The 15,990-nt window shown below is 41.9% G+C and overlaps 1 protein-coding gene across 6 annotated transcripts in view; it reads right to left on the reverse strand.

The window, feature by feature from the left end:
• LOC129863284 (adenylosuccinate synthetase isozyme 2-like) overlaps positions 1–15,990 on the reverse strand; it is a 41,191-nt gene that overhangs the window by 23,223 nt on the left and 1,978 nt on the right. For 4 of the 6 annotated variants that reach the window (XM_055935198.1, XM_055935191.1, XM_055935182.1 and 1 more), the window contains exons 2-11: positions 8,802–8,904; positions 6,588–6,656; positions 6,429–6,479; positions 5,951–6,017; positions 4,749–4,856; positions 4,556–4,637; positions 4,315–4,441; positions 1,795–1,949; positions 1,263–1,387; positions 997–1,094 (exon numbers count right to left, since the gene is read on the reverse strand). In XM_055935198.1, coding sequence (XP_055791173.1) covers positions 997–1,094; positions 1,263–1,387; positions 1,795–1,949; positions 4,315–4,441; positions 4,556–4,637; positions 4,749–4,856; positions 5,951–6,017; positions 6,429–6,479; positions 6,588–6,656; positions 8,802–8,904 — 985 coding nt within the window. Of the gene's footprint in view, positions 1–996; positions 1,095–1,262; positions 1,388–1,794; positions 1,950–4,314; positions 4,442–4,555; positions 4,638–4,748; positions 4,857–5,950; positions 6,018–6,428; positions 6,480–6,587; positions 6,657–7,295; positions 7,497–8,801; positions 8,905–15,990 lie in introns of those variants that run through there. The other 2 variants (XM_055935212.1, XM_055935204.1) reach the window with 2 other exon arrangements.

The following is a 15,990-nucleotide window of genomic DNA, read 5'->3' on the forward strand; positions in this document are numbered from 1 at the left end:
TTTATTGATGTATTATATTAAGTTAAAATAAGTGTTCATTCAGTATTGTTGTAATTGTCATTACAAATAAATAAATAATAATTCTTTATTTTTTTAAATCATCCAATTAATCGGTATCGGCTTTTTTTGGTCATCCAATAATCGGTATCGGCGTTGAAAAATCATAATCAGTCGACCTCTACTACATGCCCTAGTTTTGTCGCACCTGGACTACTGTTCAGTCATGTGGTCAGGTGCCACAAAGAGGGACTAAGGAAAATTACAATTGGCTCAGAACAGGGCAGCACGGCTAGCCCTTGGATGTACATAGAGCTAACAATAATATGCATGTCAATCTCTCCTGGCTCAAAGTGGAAGAGAGATTGACTTCATCACTACTTGTTTTTGAGAGAGGTATTGACATGTCGAAAGCACCGAGGTGTCAGTTTAAACTACTAGCACACAGCGCCGACACCCAGCATACATGCCACCCGGGGTCTCTTCACAGTCCCCAAGTCCAGAACAGACTATGGGAGGTGCACAGTAATACATAGAGCCATGACTACATGGAACTCTATTCCACATCAGATAACTGATGCAAGCAGCATAATCAGATTGAAAAAAATGATAATACACCTTATGGAACAGCAGGGACTGTGAAGAGACACACACGATAAGACACGCAAATCTACACACACACAGTGATTGTAGATGTGATAGTAGAGTAGTGGCCTGAGAGAACACAATCTGTTGTGAAATGTAATGTTATGTTTTGTGTTAACTGCCTTAATGTTACTGGACCCTAGGAAGAGTAGCTGCTGATTTGTCAGGAACTAAATGGGGATCCTTATTAAATACAAATACTACTATGGCTGACCATGTAAAACATATATTTCACTGCACCTATCCGGTGTATGTGACAATAAAACATAGTTTTTTGGGGGAATACTGCAATTAGGAATATAATCAGCTCCTTTATCTGGTTCACTTCATCCTCATTAACAAGGAGGAGCCTACCTGGAAAATGAGGTATATTTTCACCGTCCACAGAGTATGATACACCAACTTTGATCTCAGGGAGCACATCCAAGATGTCTAGTTTGGTGAGAGCTAAGCTGAACGGGAGGACAACAGAACATTTGGAGGTTAGCAGGCCTGTTACCAACACCCAAATGCAGGATGTGTACAACGCTGATAAGGTCTATTCAAGTATACTGGCCCCGTAAGTAAAAAGCGGGAGGTGTGGTGATGGCCAGTACAAAGTTGAGGGAGGGGGAACTCACGCAGTGAAGCCGTTAATCATGTGGGCATATTTGATGAGCACGAGGTCCAGCCAACCGCATCTCCTTTTACGGCCCGTGGTCACACCCACTTCTTTCCCCCTCGTCTGCAGGAGCTCCCCAACATCCTTCAAGAAGAAAAGACACTCAAGAATCACTTTAAGATCGCTGACACCGTAAACCATGGCCATGTCAAGTTTTAAAATGTCACCATTCTCTGTCCTGTCCAGCTGAAGAAAATGGTAGTTCTGTTATTGTATGGATTATTTCACAAGCTCCACCAGAGGGAGCTGTTTAACCACCAACTATCGTTCCCAAAACTGTTTCGACACCCACAGTCGCATGCCTCTGCCTGTGATGTTCACAGAATACACACTGGATTTCAGAACTCTGATGACTCAATCAGCAACTATGCCATCACACTGGATACAGAAAGCAGGAAACACAGCCATGTGAACCAATATGACTCTAGCCTGCAGCTGTCAAAGGCACTAAGGCCTGGCTTCCCTCAAGGTAGACAGGCTGACATTCTTACATTGAACTGCTCAGAGGGAAAGGCTCCGATGCCAACCCGGGTGGTGTAGGCCTTGACCACGCCGTACACCTCACCCACGTTCTGAGGTGGCATGCCTAGGCCCGTGCACACCCCGCCGACTGTGCAGTTAGACGAGGTCACGAAAGGGTACGTTCCTGAAATCAACATACCAAAAGGATAAACACCATCTTATTTCCTTCTCTGTCTTCCTCAGATAAAACAGACATGACAATGCATTGGTGCTGCAGTCAAGTTACAACAGATGATTATCATAGCACAAGGACTGTTAACATACAGTACCAGTCTATTTTCTACATTGCAGAATAGTGAAGACATCAACACTTTGAAATAACACATGAAATCATGTGGTAACCAAAACAAAAGTGTTAAACAAATCGAAAATGTATTTTATATTTGAGATTCTTCAAAGTAGCCACGCTTTTCAACTTGACAGCTTTGCACACTCTTGGCATGCGCTCAACCAGCTTCACCTGGAATGCTTTGCCAACAGTCTTGAAGGAGTTCCCACATATGCGGAGCACTTGTTGGCTGCTTTCCTTCACTCTGTGGTCCAACTCATCCCAACTGGGTTGAGGTCGGGTGATTGTAGAAGCCAGGTCATCAGATGCAGCACTCCCATCACTCTTCTTGGTCAAACAGCCCTTACACAGCCTGGAGGTGTGTTGGGTCATTGTCCTGTTGAAAAACAAACGATAGTGGGACTAAGTGCAAACCAGATGGGATGGCGTATCGCCTCAGAATGCTGTGGTAGCCATGCTGGTTAAGTGTCCCTTGAATTCTAAATAAATCCCAGACAGTGTCACCAGCAAAGCACACCCACACCGCCTCCATGCTTCACGGTGGGAACCACACATGCTAAGATCATCCGTTCACCTACTTCGCACGGCGGTTGGAACCAAAACTAAGGATCGGACCAAAGAACAGATTTCCACCAGACTAATGTCCATTGCACGTGTTTCCTGGCCCAAGCAAGTCTTTTCTTCTTATTGGTGTGTGTGCTTTAGTAGTGGTTTCTTGGCAGCAATTTAACCATGAAGGCCTGAGTCGCACAGTCTCCTCTAAACAGTTGATGTTGAGATGTGTCTGTTACTTGAACTCTATGAAGCAGTTATTTGGGCTGCAATTTCTGAGGTTGGTAACTAGTGAACTTATCCTCTGCAGCAGAGGTAACTCTGGGTCTTCCTTTCCATTCTGAGGCTGGTAACTCTAATGAACTTATCCTCTGCAGCAGAGGTAACTCTGGGTCTTCCTTTCCATTCTGAGGCTGGTAACTCTAATGAACTTATCCTCTGCAGCAGAGGTAACTCTGGGTCTTCCTTTCCATTCTGAGGCTGGTAACTCTAATGAACTTATCCTCTGCAGCAGAGGTAACTCTGGGTCTTCCTTTCCTGTGGCGGTCCTCATGAGCCAGTTTCATCATAGCGCTTGATGGTTTTTCTTGAAATTATCCAGAATGACTGACCTTCATGTCTTAAATTAATGATGGACTGGCGTTACCCTTTGATTATTTGAGCTGTTCTTGCCATAATATGGACTTGGTCTTTCACCAAATAGGGACATCTTCAGTATACCACCCCTACCTTGTCACAACACAACTGATTGGATCAAATGCATTAAGGAAAGAAATTCCAAATTCACTTTTCACAAGGTACACGTGTTAATTGAAATGCATTCCAGCTGACTACCTTATGAAACTAGTTGAGAGAATGCCAAGAGTGTACAAAGCTATCATCAAGGCAAAGGGTTGCTATTTGAAGAATCTCAAATATATTTGATTTGTTTAACCTTTTTTGGTTACTACACGATTCCATGTGTTATTTCATAGTTGATGTCTTCAACATTATTCTACAATTTAGAAAATAGTAAAAACAAAAAACCCTTGAATGAGTAGGTGTGTCTAAACTTTTGACTGGTACTATAGCTTGTAATACAAGTAAAGGAAACTAAATGCTTCAGTCTCAACATGACATGCAAACAATCTCCCTGTCAGGTGTGCTTAAACAGAGGTGGATTTTCTAGTCCAGGTTAATGGGCTTTTCAGATCAGAGGGGTTGAGAATCCCCCCCCATAAATGTCTGCACAGGTGCAAAAACAGTCTCCTTTATGCAAATAACATTAGCACGGCCATATGATACCTCCTACTTTCACCTACTACCATTTCCTTTATCAAGGAAAAAGAAAATGGTGACCGTCAGTACATAGCAACCCTCTCCTTCAGCAGTTGTGTTTATGGATGGCATGCTTTGTGACAGAAATATCTGAAAGTGACACTAGACAGCATAGCTCAGTCATGCACGGTATAAGAGTGCTCTCTGGTGTTCGGAGCAGTGAACAGGTTGTTCCAATCCTTATGACAGCTCCGATACAACCGTTTCAGTAGAGTAAACACCAGTAAAAACGGCTTGAATTTCCAGCCGGCTTCTTGAAGACAATCAGTTTGTTAGCTTGATCAGTTCAATGGAGGTTAATTGACATTATGACATAGTGGTGGATACTCACCAAAGTCAATATCTAAGAGGGCAGCGTTGGCTCCTTCTACCAGGATCTTTTTGGGAGGTCCATGTAGGGCCTCGTACATGTAGAAGACGCCATCTTTCACCATATCCTTTAACTTCTCCACGTAATCCTGGACAAGATCACCACACACACACATAACCCTAAAATTACACTGAAATGTAGGAAGGACATAATGTATCCAGTGATATGTTTATTCAACTGATATGGAGGACCTGCATCTGACCTTCAACTTGGACAACTCTCCATCGATGTCAATCACCAGGGTCGGGTACATAGACTGATACTGCGAGGCTAAGACTTTAAATCTACAGAGGATAGACGTCAATACAGTTCCGTTTTTAATCTTACCAGAGCTAGTTGTACTCAACAGGAGGATAGACATTATTGGCCATGTGAGGACAAGGCCACACCCTCACCTTTCAGAGAACAGCGTGAAGTCAGACATGAGGTCACATATCCGGAGGCCGCTGCGGGCTGCTTTGGCTGAGTACACCGGGCCAATCCCCATTTTTGTTGTTCCGAGGCTGGGTGAGGAATACAGGGAATAATATGGAGTCACTGCCTCGACATCAACCACACACACACCGGTTCTTCAACATGTATTTGTATGTGATTGTGTAAGGTCAGACGTGATGGAGTTGTAGGGAAGTAGCTACTATTCTAAGGAGTGTTTATGAGGCTGGAACATCACGTGCTGCCTTGCTGCTGACAAACAATGGCGCTGCAGTGAGGGTTAGAGAGCATCATCACAGTCACATGGTGCTGCTAGAGGATGTCTGGTGACGTAACATCCCTGGTCTGATGTAGGGATGACTTTGCTCCAGAAGACCACTTTTATATCCTCACTGATAAGGTCTTTCTCACATGAGACAGGGTATCATGAGTACTAACCCCTCCAGCAAGACAGCAAAATAACACAGGTCAGGTCCACCATGAGACTCCTGGAACAAGTCATGCTGTTACTGCAGGATATCTAATCTAAGCCTCTGTTCTCTGAGGGAAGAGTGAAGTTGTAAAGCCTTGTGGAATTTCAACACCATAACTGGTGATATAAGCCTATAATGAGTTGCCCTTTACTGCCCATGGGAGAAAACTGGTACAATACATAGCTGTTGAGCAAGTTCAAACACTGCAGACTGTTTTACACAATAATTCAAAATCAGGACAGTGTGCTTATTTTGATCCTGAACAAAAGCTTAAAATGCCATGTATATCAGAGTGCTGTCCTGTGTCTAAGCTGTCCATCCTAACCTCTTCTCAGAACCAGATTGGGTGTCTCCATCACATGACTAACTGGTAACAGTAGTAACCTGCAATAGCTCCATGACTAACTGGTAACAAACATGAAACTGCAATAGCTACATTAGTGTAGGATGTGTTTGCTATTCCTGAATATGGAATAAACCCCAGACTACAGTATGAGTGAAATTTGGCTAATCACAGCCACTTCTTTCAGGCAGAACGCACAAGGCAAAACTGTTAAAACCGCTCCACAACACCGGTGCAGAGAACAAAGTTGTGATATTTCATAGTTGTTCCAGTACTTATGCTGAAAAGGTTTACACTGCGTATCCGCCGAGCCATAAACCAGGAGAATGACAGGTGGCGGGGTTCTTACTTCTTGCCCGCTTGCTCTTGTCTCTGCTGCTCTTGCACACCGTCGACCGCTTGATGGAAATCAAACACTGTGGGAGGTAGAGAAGGGCAAACTCACAATCCTGGTCACCTCGCCCCCGCTTCTCACTAAAACCTAACATCCCAATTATCTCCCTTTTCTCCCCGGAAATGTTCCCTTGTGCACTCGACACCCATTTAAAAGCATTGGATTGGTTGGAGAATCCACAACAGTTCTTACACCAATCCTTCATTTTAAAATCTATGAAGGGAAGTAGTGTCTGTCGCTCTCTTCCAGTCAGAACTGACCCCTCGTTCTCACAGGGGTCCTACAAAATCTGATTTCACATTGTCCGCGTTTGGCAGTCATTGTAATTAAGAATTTGTTCTTAACTGACTAGCTAAATATATTTTTTAAATAAATAGAGCAGCTGAAGTTGTAATATAAAGGCCCTTAAAGAAAAGCCTGAGGCAGGGCTTACCAATGTGTGCTCGGTCTGAAATGATCAGCCTCTTGTCCCAGCCCACCAGACCTGAACATACACAAGACATCTGACATTAGCCCCTTTAAGCAATACGGCAATCTTCTAGGCATCAGAGTAAAAGAGAATATTAAAACAGGATAGCTCCTTCATACTCACTTTTGCCTTTGCCCACATTCTTCTCAGCCTCCTCAAAGAGGCCAGGCAGGTGGATCACTACCCCGTTACCTGTGGAACAGACCCAGGCAACATGGAAAATGTGGAGAAAGTGATGCATCAGTAACCAAACAGGGAAGTGAACCAAAGTACTTTCCCATGAAGAGCTAAATACACATACTTAGTCAATAAATAAATAAAAGTTGATCTTAGAAAAACAGGTCTGCTCTTCCAGAGCAATCATGAAGACCACACATTAATCAAATGAGGAAAGGGCCATAATAACCTTCTCTGCACATAGAAAGTCTTATTCAAGATTACTTTTTCCTCATGGCAAACACTGCTCTGGATTCTTTTTTTGCCCTCTGAAAGTCTGCCTGTAGAGTTCAACTAGAGAGCAATAGTAGACAGTGTGCAAGTTAAGAATTGATTCACTGAACATTCTATTTGTTGAAATGCTGACGAGTCGTGGTTAAGAGCCAGAGGACATCTTTGTTACGTGTCACCAAAATAAACTAGACCAGTGGTCACCAACCTTTGAGTCAATATCACTGAATAAATGCATGCTGCTCTGATTTTTTATTAACATGACTTAAAATGTAAGCCTACGCAACATGAACCAATTAAAAACAGTACTGTAGCAATGAGGTTTGTGCAGGAAGCTATAGGTCCAATACAGTATCACCACATACTGGCTCTGTGTGAATTTACCTGCGAATGCATTGTTGTTCGGGACATTTAGTCTCAGCGGAGGGAGAGAGCAGCAGACTAAGGGTCCATCTCTCAACATCCCTCCACTCTCCCTTTCCTCCACTGACACTGACCAAAAAGGGACACAGTCTTCCAGCTGATGGCGAAACTCGAGTCGCACCGCATTATTTCTGCCTCATGCACAAATTCCTGTTTTTACGCCTATAAAACAGAGTGTTGGATTCGGGGTTAAACTTGGAACATTGTTATACTCAAAAGTGTAGGAACATTATGGCACCCCTCGTGTCTCTTTTGTAACTAATAAAGTTTGGGAGGGGCTGAGTGCAGGGAAAACAATTGCATGTGACAGTACCGATAAGGGGAGAAACCATTGAAGGCTCATATCACTTAGTTCCCTGCTTAGCAAGAATGATATGAATGGTGGTACGAATACCACCACGGGGGAAGCCATGTCTGTGTCGGAGTTACAGCTGTATCGACCCTTTGGGAAGAATTCAACTTGGTTAAGATTCTCTAGTGTCCGTCAGTTATTTACTCAAAATTAGAACCCAAGAGAAAGTGAAATATTCCTCAATATAAATGAAGACCCACGCCACTAATAACACCGCAAGCCTATCAATACACTTTCCTACTCATTCATTACTGCTGCACGTTGTAGCACTGAGTGGACATAGAAAGAACAAACATTTTATGGGTTATAAAAGTGGTGAATACAAAGTGTTGACAGTGCTGAGAAAGAACTTAAATTTACTCATATAAACAGCATCTCTTTGCTGTATTTGTTGACAGTTTCTCTCTAGTCATGGCTTTAAAAGTTTTGGAATCTCACAGTATCAATTTTGTCATAGCTTTCTTTTATGCCTGCTACGTTACTGCAGACCCAGTCATCTGAGCAATCTGATTGGCCAGCGGTCGCATAGTGCACTTGATTTCCTCTCCAGGCCCACCGGGAAGGCAGAGTTTGTACTTTCAGACACATGAAATGGCAACAGTTTGCCTGCCCGGCGCACAGGGCAGTTGAATTGGCTGCACCTACCACCAACAGCCCGAGACTAATAAAAATAAACTATTCAAAAAAACAACTAATAAGAACACAACGCTTTATCGTTGGTTTATCGTTATCGACCTGTTGGTGAACATTGGACTAGACAATCAGCCCATTAGCGAAATATTACTGCAGATAAAATATGTAGCACTCTGTTAGCCTGCGAGGTGGCTCCCAGTCAAGTCAATCACATTGTGTGGCATCAGGCAAAACTGGAAATATTAGAATATAATACAGATTGGCTAGATTTAGAGGGGAGAAGTCATTCATTTTAGCTGCTTGCATACAAAGGTGTGGATGGAAACTGCACAGGAGATTCAATAAACAGAAAGCTGTATGAACCAAAGACTAGAGAACTGACCATATGAAACCATTAGCATTTCTTCATAGATCAATTCTTATTGTGAAAATCAGCCATTTTTCCTGTTCAGTCCAGTAAATATTGGCTGAGTTCTACTCACCAATGAAAGCAGTGACCTTGGGGTTGTTAATGCCGCTGGGTAGAAGGTGGAAGTCATACTCCACAGAGTCCACCACCACCGTGTGTCCTGCATTGTTACCACCCTGCAGAGAGGGAAACAGAGAGACAAGACATCCAACATTATGAAACAAATCACACCACCATAAGCAATGTGAAAGGCTATAGCCTTGCTTTTCACGACTCAATATTGGACATACAGCAGAAGCACGTCAACCTTTCCCCCCCATATTTGTACAGTATGTTCTTTTGAACACAGATAATGTAGTTTGTCCTCTAGTCTCTGACACAGATGTCAGAAGAGCCCATTCATAGACACTGACAACCTAGAGCCTATTGACAATAATAAAACTCCCCTGGCCAGAAGAGGCTAAGAACCCCGATGCGTGCTCTAAACGTTAACATGCATCGCTTACAGTAGAGTTTCAGAAACATAAGAAAGTAAAATTACTACACACCTTTATAGGGTTCCCACACAGCCATATTTCAATGTTACATTGCTTCTAGAGCCAATTGGCCTCTAAATAGAACATACAGTGCATTCGGAATGTATTCCGACCCCTTTAAAATGTTCCACATTGTTACGTTACAACCTTACCCTAAAATGGATTAAATAGGGCCTCCCGATTGGCGCAGCAGTCTAAGTAGTGAGGCGTCACTACAGACCGGGTTCAATCCCAGGCTGTGTCACAACCGGCTGTGACTCCCATAAGGCGGTGCACAACTGGACCAGCATCGTCTGGGTTGGGGAGTGTTTGGCCGGGGGGCTTCACTTGGCATACGAGGGGAGAAGCAAGGTTTGGTGGGTAACGTTTGAAGAAGTATGACTTGCCTCTCGAGCCCGTTGGAAAGTTGCAGCGATGAGATCGAGAAAAAGTAAAATACAAAAAATAAAATGTTTTTCCTCATCAAGTGAAAAACAAGTGTAGATTTTTTTGCAAATGTATTACAAATAAAAATAAAAGCTATTTATTTACATAAGTATTCAGACCCTTTGCTATGAGACTCAAAATTGAGCTCAGGCACTTCCTGTTTCCATTAATCATCCTTGAGATGCTTCTACAACTTGATTGGAGTACCCCTGTGGTAAATTAAATTGATTGGGGAAGGGTACCAAAACATTTCTGCAGCATTGAAGGTCCCGAAGAACAGAGGCCTCCATTGTTCTTAAATGGAAGAAGTTTGAAACCACCAAGACTCTTCCTAGAGCTGGACGCCCAACGGGGGAGAAGGGCTTTGGTCAGGAAGGTGACCAAGAACCAGATGGTCAATCTGACAGAGCTCCTATGTGGAGATGGGAGAACATTACAAAAGGACACCGGCGCTGCAGGACCACCAATCAGGCCTTTATGGTAGAGTGGCCAGACGGAAGCCACTCCTCAGTAAAAGGCACATGACATCCCACTTGGAAGTTTGCCAAAAGGCACCTGAAGACTCAAGACATTGAGAAACAAGATTCTGGTATGATAAAACCAAGATTTAACTCTTTGGGCTGAATGCCAAATCTGTAGGAAACCTTGCACCATCCCTACAGTGAAGCATGGTGGTGGCAGCATTACGCAGTGGGGCTGTTTTTCAGCGGCAGGGACTGGGAGACTAGTCAGGATTGAGGCAAAGATGAACAGCGCAAAGTACTGAGCGGTCCTTGATGAAGAGCGCTCTGGACCTCAGAAGGTGAATCTTCACCCCAGTCTAACAGGACAACGACCCTAAGCACACAGCTAAGACAACGCAGGAGTGGGTTTGGGACAAGTCTGACTATCCTTGAGTGGCCCAGCCAGAGCCTGGACTTGAACATCTCTGGCAAGACTTGAAAATAGCTGTGCAGCTCCCCATCCAACCTGACAGAGCTTGAGAGGACCTGCAGAGAAGTATGGGAGAAACTCCCCAAATACAGGTGTACCAAGCGTGTACCATCATACCCAAGAAGACTCGAGTATATAATTGCTACCAAAGGCACTTCAACAAAGTACTGAGTAAAGAGCCTGAATACTTTGGCAAAATGTGTTTATTTTTTTTTATACATTTGCAAAAAAGTCTAAAAACATGTTTTTGCTTTGTCATTATGGGGTATTGTGTGTAGATTAAGTTGTTTTTCCTCTAATCAAGCTTAGAAATCACTGTAACCTAACAGAATGTGGAAAAAGGCAACATGTCTGAATACTTTCCGAATGCACTGAATCTACCTCAAATACCTTATGATCTATCCTGATGCCTAGTCACTTTACCCTGCCTTCATGTGCATATCTACCTTAAATACCTCAACCCTGCACATTGATCTGGTACTCCCTGCATGCACTGAGTGCATAAAACAGGCTCTTTCAATGACAGACTTACCAGGTGAAAGCTATGATCCCGTATTTATATCACTTGTTAAATCCACTCCAAAACCAGTGTAGATGAAGGACAGGAGACGGCTTAAAAATCCTTCGAGACATGGATTGTGTATGTGTGCAATTCAGAGGGTGAATGGGCAAGACAAAACATTTCAGTGCCTTTGAACGGGGTACGGTAGTAGGTGCCAGGCGCACCGGTTTGTGTCAAGAACTACAACGCTGCCCAGTTCACACAACAGTTTCCTGTGTGTATCAAGTAAGGAACGCTTTCGACACCTTGTAGAGTCCATGCCCCGACGAATTGAGGCCATTCTGAGGGCCAAAGGTTACAACTTAATATTAGGAAGGCGTTCTTAAAAACCTCAAGGATCGGACCCTTTCAATATTCACCTAAAATGACATGTCCAAATCCAACTGCCTGTAGCCCAGGACCTCAAGTAAGGATATGCGTATTCTTGATACAATTTGAAAGGAAATACATTTAAAAAACACCTTGTGGAAGTTTGTGGAAATGTGAAATTAATGTAGGAGAATATAACATTAGATCTGGTAAAAGATACAGTGATGGTGTTAAAAAATTAGAACCCAGTTCCTACATTTGAATATAAAAATGTATTTCATCAACCAAAACTATGCTACATTTTATCTCTGGGACCCTGAGAATGACAAATCAGAGAAAGATTACTGAATGCAAGTACATTTACCGTCAGAGGTGAAGGTATCAAACCAGTTGCCATGGTAAGTTTGTTGTGCACTCTTCAAACAGCATGGTGTTCTTTCACTGTAATAGCTACTGTAAATTGGACAGAGCAGTTAGATAAACAAGAATTTCAGCTTTATGCCCATATAAGACATGTCTATGTCCGGGGAAATGTTCTTGGCACTTACAACGTCATGCTAATCACATTTGCTCAACCATCCCGGTGGAGGGACACCGATCACGTAGAGGTTTTAATGCTTTGTACAATCAGGGTATAACGCCATTCGTGTAATTTTATTTCTCGTTTTATTGTATTTTTAAACCCTGCATTGTTGGGGAGGGCTCGTAAGCAAGCATTTCACAGTCAAGTCTACACCAGTTGTATTTGCTGCATGTGGAAAATACAATTTTATTTGACCCATCTATCACATAGCCAAACACACGATGCCCATTTAAAGTCAGCAAAGACTGCTTCAAAAAGATAAAACAAGCTGGACAGGAGATACCAGATTCCATCTTGCACATTATATCTCCCAAATCACCATGCCAACACAGTATAACAAAAGGGAGAAGTTGAAACAGAACACACATGCTGATTATTAGGCAACTACAACAGACCATTAGCAGTAGAACAACAGAGCCGTATATTAGTTTGACAGTACACTTTATTGATGAGGAGTTAACTGAAAGGTCGGTGCTTGCAAACATCATAGGCTAGGTCACGGAGAACACTGGAGAGAAAACGTCGCTCTGGGGTTGAGAGAAGCTCTAACCGCCTGGGGACTGAATGAGGAGCTGCTAGTGTGCCTAACGATAACGGTGCAAACGTGGTGATGGCCATTGCGTTGAATGACTGGATCAGACTCAAATGTTTTGGACACAGGCTGCACCTTGCAATCGGTAAGCTACATGTTAAGGCACTGACTTCATTAGGTGTTTACCATTCACGTCGATGGGGTTGTAATAGAGCGCGTCAAGTTCCTTCGTGTCCACATTACTAAGGACCTATCATTATCCAAACACACCAACATAGTTGTGAAGAGGGCACGACAATGCCTCTTCCCCCTCAGGAGGCTGAAAAGATTTGGCATGGGGCCTTATATCCTCAAAGTTACACAGCTGCATCCCTGGTGGGTATGGCAACTGCTTGAACCGTTCATCAAGTGGCTACCCGGACTATTAGCATTGTTTTTTGCACAGATTCTCTTGAAGCTACCTCGTACCCCTGCACATTGACTCAGTACCGGTACTCCTTGTATATAGCCTCGTTATTGTGATTTTATTGTGTTACTATTTCCTTTCTTTGACTCTGCATTGTTGGGAAAGGGCTCGTAAGTAAGAATTTCATGTTTCATTCAGCACGTGACAAATATATATTTTTTGTCAAAGTAAAACTGAAAACAGACTGAATTCAGTCTACACAAGGTAGACACCATGGTTTTGTGGTAATCACTCAACCCATAGGCTTAGCTAGGTGGCTTGCCAATATATAGCATCTTTATTGACAGCCAAATCTAACTTGCGTAGACATGATTAAACTTGTCAGCTGCATTAACTGCTGTCTTCAGACATTCCATCATGCCGTTGATAGTTCAATGGCAAGTGAGAAAGTACACAGAAATGCACTTGCTCGCATATACAGTACCGTCAACAGTACTAGGAGTTTGAATCACATTGCAATGCCAGACTGTACCGACAAGACATGGTAAGATTAGGCTATCTGGTATTAGGGTTGTGTAATATGAATGCATACTGAACCAAAATGTAAAAACATGCAACAATTTCAAATATTTTGCTAAGTTATAAGAACTGTAAGGAAATCAGTCAATTTAAATAAAATTAGGCCCCACAAATGGGCTTTATTACATACAGAAATACCCCCCCCCCCACATCTGTGGCATTGTGTTGTGTGACAAAACAGCACATTTTAGAGGGCTTTTATTGTCCACAGCACAAGGTGCACATGTGTAATGATCATGCTGCTTCTTGATATGCCACAGCCATCAGGTAGATGGATTATCTTGGCAAAAGAGTAATGCTCACTAACAGGGATGTAAACAAATTTGTGCACAGAATTTGATAAAAATAAGCTTTTGTACATATGGGACATTTTGGGGACCTTTAATTTCAGCTCATGAAACATGGGACCAGCACTTTACATGATGCATTTATATTTGTGTTCAGTGTAGTTAGCTGGCTATTAGTGATGGGGGGGTCGTTAGTTACATATCGATATTTACATTTACATTTAAGTCATTTAGCAGACGCTCTTATCCAGAGCGACTTACAAGTACATACATTCATACTTTTTTTTGTACTGGCCCCCCGTGGGAATCGAACCCACAACCCTGGCGTTGTAAGCACCATGCTCTACCAACTATATCTTTATGATATATCGTTTTGACAACGAAATATGTTTGCGCTAGTTGACTGTACTTGAAAAACTCGTCTTTTTTCTTCGTCTTTTTAAAAAAGGGAGCCAATTTGTTTTCAGCTCTTTTATTTCCATGTCTGATAAAAACTCGTTCTCATGGCTCTCTTTTTCCTTCCCAGCCCTACTAACTAACTTATGATGCTTTAGAATTCAATGTGAATGCCGTGTTAGACATTCAGCATTGACAATTTATTGGGTTGCTCGAGTAGCTAACCACACCAATTTAACTAACGTTAGTTTACCAATTGGGTCATTCTCATGAAACCATTAAAATACCATGGCAGTAATAATTTTAAATATAAAAAACATGTAATTTAGTACTATAACAAAATATCATAAGATAAGTGTTCTCTACCTTGCAAAGTAAATTCAACATAGGAATTTATTATTTAATTTAAAAAAATGAATGGACGTTCTACTAGATGTCATTTGAAAACAAATTATAAACTGAATATTCAAAAATATTCAAAAATATTGGAAAAATTAAGTGTCCATGAATGATGTTCTCATCCGCAATGATAATCAAGTATTGATTATCATTACCGATACAGGTAGTTTTCCACATTTAGAAAAAGGTTAGATTTAAAATTAATGTCTAATTATGTACATTGAGTAAAAATTTGCTTAGTCATCATGTCTTCTCTATTGTTAGCAAAACATGCTACGGTTCCTTATCCTTCGCAACACCATTCTCACTTACCGCTGCAATTTAAGGCCAGTTGCGGTAGAGAAAACTTCTGTTTTGGTAATAAGAATTTAAATCAGACTATTTTTTAAATATAATTTACTATCTGTTGATATTCTTCTTTATGTCCTGTTTAATTGCAGACAGTCAGCAAGTGACAAAAAAATAAATAATAAAAAAAAAACTTTACAGAAGACTAGGCTGACAATTTAGAGAAAAAGTTTACACCAACCCAGAACTGCTGGACAAGTACAGAAGGAAGGAGAAAGAGGTTAGGGGTTGGAGAGGTTACAGCAAGCGTAATTAGTATATGTAGTCCATAGGAAGCCTATGCCCTCAGTGTCTATAGTGAGTCAATACCCTACAGTGTTAGGAAGTCTACACATGTGCGCACACGTCGCCCACACAATCAGTAAGCCATTTAGTTTATACTATAGGATGTCCAGAGAGTCTGTAAATCATCCTACTATAGGATGTGTACACACACACACACACACACACACACACACACACACAGACAGTAAGCCATTCAGTCTAGTATAGGATGACATGTCCATAACAGTAAGATTTTCCCCATGTTTTGAGACATGCTCATTTCATGTCATGCTTCCTTTCCATTTCAGATATCAAAAACGAAAGCAACATTGTAAAATCAAGAAAACTCAAGATCTGACAAAGAAGCAACATGAAAAGAAAAAACAGTGGCGGGAAAACTCAAAGGTATTACAGAAGAAAGAAACAGCTAAAAGCTGTTTTGGACATAACACCATCAATCGAGGAAGATGATAGACTTCAACATGTTCAAGAAGCAAAATTAAGAAGTTGTTCAAATCCTCCAAGAGAACAGCCATTCTCACCTCAGCAGGTGAATGTCCCTGCCATCAACTCCTAAAATAAGGGAGAGATCTCTACAGATACCAGGACCAATGAAGACATCTACCCCAAAGGAATCACTCAAAAAGAGGAACAGAAGAAAGAAATCACTATCAAAATTGAGGTCAAAGTTGCACTACACAG

This window comes from Salvelinus fontinalis, chromosome 1 (assembly GCF_029448725.1).
Source record: "Salvelinus fontinalis isolate EN_2023a chromosome 1, ASM2944872v1, whole genome shotgun sequence".
In the NCBI taxonomy this organism is placed as follows: domain Eukaryota; kingdom Metazoa; phylum Chordata; class Actinopteri; order Salmoniformes; family Salmonidae; genus Salvelinus; species Salvelinus fontinalis.